This window comes from Miniopterus natalensis, chromosome 7 (genome assembly GCF_054644295.1).
Source record: "Miniopterus natalensis isolate mMinNat1 chromosome 7, mMinNat1.hap1, whole genome shotgun sequence".
Classification (NCBI taxonomy): Eukaryota; Metazoa; Chordata; class Mammalia; order Chiroptera; family Miniopteridae; genus Miniopterus; species Miniopterus natalensis.
Genome location: NC_142087.1, coordinates 1,284,344 through 1,292,795, shown reverse-complemented (window position 1 = coordinate 1,292,795; position 8,452 = coordinate 1,284,344). Strand labels below are relative to the sequence as shown.

Sequence of the window (8,452 nt, the reverse complement as noted above, 5' to 3'; positions counted from 1 at the left end):
GAGGCAATGGAGGCGCAGAAATTTAACTTTCCCAAGGACACACGTCTAGGAAGAGAAGCTGAGATACCAAGCTTTATGGCAGGCTCCAAAGCTCTCCCATTGAACCAGGTCACCTGTGAAGGGAGGGGGGGCCTCACAGCATCTTGACACCCCTCCCCTACCCCCCCCATGGTCAGTAATGGCTTGGCCTCCCACTAATTTACATGAGGCACTAAGCACCTGTCCCAGAGCACTGGGGTGCCCAGAGGCCTGGGATCCAAGGCTGGCTCACCACCCCCCCCTCATTGGGTGAGGCAGTGTCAGTGTCTTCCTCAGTCTGATGGGGACAGACTCCCCCTGAGGCATGTAGAACAACAGTGACCTTGCAGACTCATCTGACTGGCAGCCTTGGTGGACCTTGGTCCCCTGCCTGGCTCCTGTCAAGGCCTGCTCCTGAGGGAGGGGCTGCAAGTAGCATGGCCCTTACCGAGGTCTCCACAGTGCTGCCACCTTAACTGGGTAACCCTTTGCAGTGCAGGGCTGTCCTGTAGCACCTCCTCCCTGTTGAATCGCCCGGAGTGAGGGGGGAAAGCCTGGCTAGGACTCCTGCCCCTCCCTGCAGGCTGAAGGAGGGGTTTTCCTACCTCTACAGCCCACTCTCCTTCCAGGAGCTTCCCTCACCAGCAAGCCAGTCCTCAGGACCTGGTTTGTCCATCTGTACTCATTTTTATCAACCCAAGTGACATTTGAACACATTCCCTTTACAAAACACTCCCACATTTCCGATGAATTGACCACAGTAAACTACCGCAGCATCAGAATCACCTTTGGCCACCATCCGCACGTGTGTGAGGTTCCTGCTGGACATTTCACATTATATACTGTGACAACTGTGGCAATCAGATTCTCCCCTCTTAGGGTTTCTTGTTATTGCTGTTTGTTGCAGTTGTTATTTGTTTAGTGACTTTTCTGAACTAATTCTTTAGCCTGTATTCTTTATTGTATGTGGTCCTGAAGTCTCTGCTTAGTGGTCAGGTAATGACTGGTTAGAGATTTCCTTGAACACCATGCCTGGAACCAGTAAGCCTCCTAGTCTTTGGCAAGGGGCTCTGTTTGCATGTGGGGAACACTTTTAGTATTCAGTCAGGTCATTACAACTCTGCCCTTGACCTTCACTTTCTGCCTTTAAATGAGCCGGGGGTGAGAATGCTTAGGGCCTTCTCAAGTATTTTCTGAACATATGCTCAGCTCAATATGGGTGACCTTTTAGAGTCCCCAAAACGTATAGGAATTTTTACATTTGGCATCTCATGCCCCAGCTTTTCCTTTTAGGTTTTTAGTTAGTGTATTATTTATCCCAACTATTTTCCTAGGGAAAAGTCTTCTTACACTAAGTGACCTATAAGTCAGGTAAAATACAGACTGTCTGCAAGTTGCATCTTCCAGTGAACCACCTGATAGGTCAAATAGTGAAAATTCTTTGGGAACGAGGCTTTGAAAAAGCTCTAGCCCATTCTATTCCCTCCATCTGTTTTTAAGGTTTTTAAGGCTGCTGCAGAGGGGGAGAGCAGGGGGTGGAACTAAGGCAGGTTCAAACATTGTGGACATTACAGTGTAGCTGTTCTTGCTGAGATTCAGCATTTTCTCTTGAATGAATCTGTGTTGCTGCAAAAGTTCTGAAAAAGTTGCTTCTGACAAGTTTCCTGTTGATTTAATGGAGAAAATTTTGAGAGGTCCTTATACCACCAGTTTTGCTGGTTCCAAGTCATATATTTTAATGCTCTCTCTTGTATGTTTTTTCCCCCCTCAAACATGTGCATATTAAATTAAAAAGTTTGTAAATTTGGGTTGTAGGAGGCCATGTGGAGCAGGCACCAAGTGAAGGGCTGTGGATTGACCGGAATGATGCCAGCCTCTATTAGAAGGGCCTGAGTACTTACAGGTTGTCAGCCTCCTTGGGGGTCAGGAACTGTGCCCTACCATCCCTGATGCTTTGTGTCTCCCAGGTTAAGGCTGCCAGGGGCTCAGCCGTGCTCACATGGATGGGACAGAGACCCGACAGCGGAGGCCAGAGGAGCTAGGGCTGCCACACACCCTCAGCACAGGAAGACTCCCTGCAGCCTCAGAAGATGGACCTCCGAGTGTCCCTGAGAGCCACAGGGTGGCCACTAAACTACTGGAGACTGAACTCAGCAGGGAGACTGCCTTATCCATTGGCTTTCAGGTGACAGTGCCCTTCGTGCTTGCAGGCCTGGGACTGTCTGGGGCTGGCATACTTTTGAACTATTTCCAGGTAAGTGGGAACCAAGTGCGGATGATGGTATTGGGGGCACTGCCTAATGTCACCCTAAAGAGTGGGCAGCTACATGTAGGGCCCAGCTGGAGGAACATCAGTCTCCAAAAATTGACCCTGATGTCAAATGTCCACTCCTACTCCAGTTATTGTTCCCTGAGGGGTGGCATTCTCAGTTTGGCCAGCCTGACTTATGGTGTCATCACTGACCAACGATACCTCCAACCCAGGATGTTTCCAAATTCCTGCCAGATCAGCTTTGTCCTCACGGCCACATCATGTCCAGAGAGATGAATGACCATCTGTTCTGGTTCCTCCTTCTTAAGCGTAAGGATACTTCCCTAGGAGCCCCCAACAGAGCTCCCAACTTTTCACGGGCCAGCTTTAAGGCATGTCCCACTTTGAAACCAGACGCTGGCAGAGGGAACGGAATGGCCATAATTGGCTTGGCCTGATTGAGCTGAGCAGAGGAGAGGGCCACCGATCCCACAGGCGGGTTCCTTTGTGCAGTTGGGTTCTGTGGGGAAGGATGGAAAGGGACAGTGGTGCCCCACTGGCTGGGCACCAGCATGGCTCCCGTCTTGCAGCTCTGCCCAGCCAGCGCTGGCTGCCCCTCCCTGTGCCCTCCTTCCTGCCAGCCCTGAGGAGAGCCCTCCGGTGGCCCTCCCTGACCCAGCTGCACAGGCGGTCTCATGGAGCCTTTGCTGCTGGCCCAGCGTTGCACCTTCCTGTGAAGCATCGCTTCCACAGCTGATAGGATATTTGCCGTTTCCTGTTACCTTATGCATTGATCTCACCCTCTGCATGGTTTGAATGTGACCTACCTGAGAGTGGAGGCTGCACCTTTTTTTTATTTTATTAAGGTTTTTTGTTTTTTTTTCTGGAAAAGGTAAAACATTCATGTGGGTTAGTGTTCAAAAGTTTCACAAGTGTGCACAGGGACAAGGCTCCCCAACCTACCCAAGACAAGCAGAGGGCCCAGGGGTTGTGTTTTCTCCTGAAGATATTTTATGCATGTACAAGCAAGTATCGACATCTGTTCATCTGTCCCTTGTGCCTTTTCTCACCCTTTTACCCAAGTGGTGGCATATACAAGCTGTTGAGCTGTGCTTTTTTCACTTTCACTTTACAGTGTTTCTTGGAGATTGTAAATCATCGATATATTGAAAACTTCCTCTCTGTAATGGTTGTTTAGTATTTAGTACATGTACCAGAATTTATTTAACCATTTCCCTCTGATGTGCTTTTAAACTTAACAATGTATTTAGTTCGCTTAGGCTACAGCACCACAGACTCAGGGCCTTAAACAGCAGAAACGTATTTCCTCACAGTTCTAGAGGTTAGAAGTCCAACTTGAAGGCATCAGCAGGGCTGGTTCCTTCTAAGGCCTCTCCCCTTGGCACATAGATGGCCGTGCTCTCCCTGTGTCTTCACATGGTCTTCCAAATCTATGTCCAAATTTCCTTTTCTTCTAAGGACACCAAACATTATGGATTAAGGCCCACCTTAATGACCCCTTTAAAGGCCTTACCTCCCAATGCAGTCATATTCTGAGGTACTGGGGGTTAGGGCTTTAATTTGGGGGGCAGTACAATTCAGCCCATGACAGTAACTTAAAATAGTATTTCTAACATGCTGCAATGAATAACCTGGACATTTTATACATGAGTAGGATAAACTGTTGCAAATGGAACTGCTGGGTTAAAGGGTACAGGCATTTGTTACTTTGATACACATCACCAGATCACCTGCCTTAGGGGTGGGACCAGTTATACTCCCTCACTCTAGGGAAATGCCTGTTCCCCAGCACCCACCAACATAGTCTATTTTCAGCCTCCTTGATTTTTAACAATCTGATTGGTGGGAAGTTCCATTTCATTGTACGCAGTATTAGTTTCTGTTGCTGTGTAACAAATTATCCCCAAATTTAGCCACATGAAACAGCACTCATTTATTATCTCATGGTTGCAGTGGGCCAAGATCCAGTTTAGATGGGTTTTCTGCTTCACGGCCTCTCATGAGGCTGCAGTCGAGGTTGCTAAAGCCTCTGTCTACAGTGAGTCTCTGAGGGCACTGATGGGAGTGCCTCTGATTTTAACTTGGACAGATCCTAGAGCCTCTTGTTGGAGGTGCTCATTCACAGCAGGCTGCTTTGCAAGTGACAGCAGCAGTGGGCATAAGTAAAATTTGTAGATGAGGACTGTGTTGCCTCCAGAAAGGACTAAAAGGACTAAAAGATGTTGGGCATTGTGGATGCTGAGAGGTCAGTTAGCTGTTTTTTGACAGTGTCGAGGATAGAATTGCCCTCAGTTTACCAAATAGCTTTTAGGAATTTGACCAAGGTGGCAAGTTGCCCCACGTATGGGATAATGGCTCTTCCTTTTTTGCGAGCTCCTTTGTGAGTATTTGGATAACCTTAATGGGTGTGCTCAAGTGAATCTTCTTGGAGATGGATGTCCACATGGTAATGTCAGACCTGTGCTCCTAGAGAAAGGTGCCTGCAGTTAAGATCTTGCCTGCAAAGTCTGTGTGATGGCAGAGCCGGTGAGGTTCCCCTTGAGAAGCCTGGAAAGGATGCATTGTGTCCCTTTGGAGCTGAAGATCAACTGTAGCTGAGAAACTGTTGAAATAGGCACTGAATAGAACATATTAGCCAAATCTGTACTAGAAAAATATTTACTGGTTGCTGATTGGATGGAGTTAGTAATCTCAATAACACTGGATATTGAGAATGGAGGTCTCAGTGGATGGAACCACAGCATTATGGTTGTGGTCATCCATGATGAAGCACCCTATGTTTTTCCAGGTTTAAGAACAGGCCAAATTGGACTTTTAAAAGAAGAAGCAGTGGTGGTAATCACGCCCTCACTAAGTAGGTCTTGTATGAAAAATATCAATTTTTGAAGGGCTTTTGTTAGCTTACATTGGGCTGTATTAACTATTTTAACTGGGGGGTGGGTGTCCATGGAGTCCCATTTTGTCAGCCAATTTGTAAGTCAGACTGGGTGGCAGGAGTGCCATAGAGCACCTGCCAGACATAAACCACACCTGAGACACCTCACATCAGGATATGATCCGTTAACAATAGTTCTTGCCTTGGGGGGCTGGTCTGACACTTTAGAGAGGGAGGAGATGACAGTGCCCAGGAGAGACGACTGGAGGAGCAGGCTAGTGCACAAGCTGGCCAGCAATTAGTGGCTCCATGCCAGGCGGCCTTCCTTGTGCCAGGAGCTAGTTAGTCAGCAAAGAGCAATTAGTGAAAGCTGATCAGGAGTCCTGGGTCATGGCTGGGCTGTCCTGTTCCTGATGCCAGCTGTTGTTTTGATCGCCACTTCTTTACTTAATTGGTGAGGGAGGGATTCCTGCCCTAGTGTTATGGGATAAGCTGAACCCATGACCCCAGCACTGGACAGATGAGATCGCTGAGTTTTCAGTCACATGTACTCACAGCCGGGGAGAGAAGGACACTGCCTGCCACTCAAGGCCACACAGGGGTTGTGCTTGGGAGCAGAGCAAATTGCCAGGGGCTGTGGGAGGCAGACTTTATAGGAACAATAGGGTGAGGTGCCCACTGGTTCGGTGGGAGGGTGAGATTGGTTTGTTTGAATAATCTTATGGGGCTGGCAGGAACTAAAACCCTGAAAGGGATAATCGGGAACTGTGCCTGGTCCTCCAGATAAGAAGCGTTGCTTAGCTAGGGGACCTTATCCACTGGAGCAGGGAGGAGACGGGAAGCTGCAGTTAGGCCATGGTTTCACCAGATGTCAAGGCAACAAATCAGAATAATTTTAGGCTTTACTCACCCCTGCTGAAGGCCCACTGGGTTTCTTTTTCTCTTTGTTTCTGCAGTCTGTTTATTTGTTTGTTCATTTACTCACTCATTCATGCTTTCATGCAACGTGTGTGCACCATGAGCTAGCACTGTGCTGGACCCCGTGGTAGACACAACAGCCAGCCCCACTCACATGGCCTTCAGAATCGAGTGGGGAGAGACAGACAGTAGATGCATAAGTCAGTGTTAAATAGCAGCTGGGGGATATGCCTCAGCCTTGGAGAGGGAGGCCAAAGAAGGCCTTTCTCAAGAAGAGGTGCTGGAGTGAGGCCTGAGTGACATGAAGGAGCTTTTCCTGTTATTGAAAATGTAATTGGCTTGATTTCTGAGGACCTGACAGGGTGGGAAAGAAATCAGGCCTTTAAGAATTACCATTTGGCTCAGAATCAGCCAAGACTCAAGGTGACCCAGGAAAGAAGTAGGAGGCCCTTTGGAAGGTGTACTCCTGGGAAAATAACCAGTTCCCACTCAAGATAAGAAGTGAAAGCTAGGAATGGCAATATGCACTCCAGAGCCCTCTGCCTGCCCTCTGTACCTAACTGTCCTGCAAGGACACATTCCCTAAAACGGCGGCGGGGGGGGGGGGGGGGGGGGGATGACGAGTCGTCCTGATGCCACAGGCCCTGGGGATCTGGTTCATTGGTCTGCACTGGGGTTGAGCTGCACATTTCAGGAGCTTCCAGGTAGTTCTGATGGCATTGTGGGCTGAAAACCTCTGGTGCAGTCCCACCCCTTATGTTGTAGGTCCGGGAGTGGCTTTGAGGCCCCTAAGGGGCAGGGTCTTGTTATAGGTCACCCAGAAAACCACCTGATGCTTGACCCAGATTCCACCTGCTACCTGGTACAGCCCCGGAATCCAGTTTAAGCTCTTTGAGATTTTTCCACTGTGCTACTGAACTATTTTAAAAATCACAGTCTTGATTTTTTTTTTTGGGGGGGTGGGGGGGAGTTGTGACCCAATAAACTGTGTTGACATATTTTGTTCTCAAGTTGCAAGGAAAGTAATTTTTCTCACATAATGACATCTTTTACTTATTTTTGGAGACAGTTTATGGTTATAAAAGCAAATAATCACAATAGAATATATAGACAATTATAAAATAAAGGTCGCTTATCTAATTCTACCACTCAAACATAACCACGTTGAGCATTTTGGCCTATATCCTTCTGAACTTTTTATGGCTTGTAGGTCTGTGTGTGTGAGTGTATGTTGATCTTAATTTCTCATCTGATTTTTTTTAAGCAAAAAATGAAAAACATTTTTGTAATGATTTATAACTTAATCAGGAATTTCTTTATGAAATTATGCAAGGGATTATTTCCATATCTTCTATATTGATGAGAATGGTTCATGGTCCTACTGTGTATGATTGCCTATTGCACTACGATATCTGACCACATTCTAAACTGTAACAAAATCACAGGAGTTGCAGAAGTCAGAAGAAAGTGATTGCTTGCTGGGGCCTCTCCAGCTGTGTGTCTTGGGAATGGTGTGGTCAGTGTCTCAGGCCAGCTAAGAGGGGTTCTGTTTTAAACCAGCTCACTCCCTTAAAAGCCAGTTAACTTCTACAACTGTTTTCTCAGAAACATGCCATTTCTCTCAGCCTCCTCCTGGTTCAGGTGGGAGAAGGGTCGGGAGTGTTCATTCAAGAGCTGAGGGTCTTAGTCTGCCTCTGATACAAACTAGGGCGAAACTTTCAGGGCCTATGGAAGGCAGTGCTTGTTGCTGAACATCCTGGAGATATTTTGAAAGTCTGGTGATTGATTTAACATGAAATGGTTCCTTGTTAAAGGGCACTGAGATGCACAGACTGCTAGACAAAGGAAACTGAAGGTCTATCATTCTTTCATTCATTTGTTCATTCACTTGCTGGTCATTGAGTGTTTGTGTGGAGTTGACTCTGCTCTATGCTCTCATTGTTGCTCAGATTTCCTTCAGAGCACTTTTCACAGGTCATAATTACATTTTCCTTTTTATGATGATCTGTTACACTGGAAAGCTCTGTACATATCTGTTCCACTAACAGATGCACGACATCTGTTAGACCAGAGTCTGACAAGTACTAAGTACTTGGCCCAAGTACTAATCTGTGGAGTAAATTAGTAAATTACTCCAAGTACTAATTAGGCCCAAGTACTAATCTATGGAGTAAATTAGTAAATCATTTCCTCTGCTGTGAAGATGGCAGCGGTTAGTCTGCTGGACTCCGTTCTCAAGAGGAGCACAGGCCAGGAAGGGAGAGTAGATTAGGTGCCGTTCATGTTTGCATTAAGTGGACTTACCTTCAGGCAGGTTCAGAAAGAGTACTTTGGGAATTCTGGGGAAGGAGATGTTAGGCTGTGGCCGG

At 47.1% G+C, this 8,452-nt stretch overlaps 1 protein-coding gene across 4 annotated transcripts in view; it reads left to right on the top strand.

Annotated features, from left to right (window-relative positions):
- Positions 1-306: 306 nt before the first annotated feature.
- Positions 307-8,452, top strand: part of SLC41A3 (solute carrier family 41 member 3) — a 41,212-nt gene continuing 33,066 nt past the window's right edge. For all 4 annotated transcript variants that reach the window (XR_015714793.1, XM_016197306.2, XM_016197305.2 and 1 more), the window contains exon 1: positions 307-2,272. Coding sequence is in view for 3 of the 4 variants with exons in the window: in XM_016197306.2 (XP_016052792.2) it covers positions 2,018-2,272 (255 nt within the window). In the remaining variant the exon portion in view is untranslated. The remainder of the gene's footprint in view (positions 2,273-8,452) is intronic.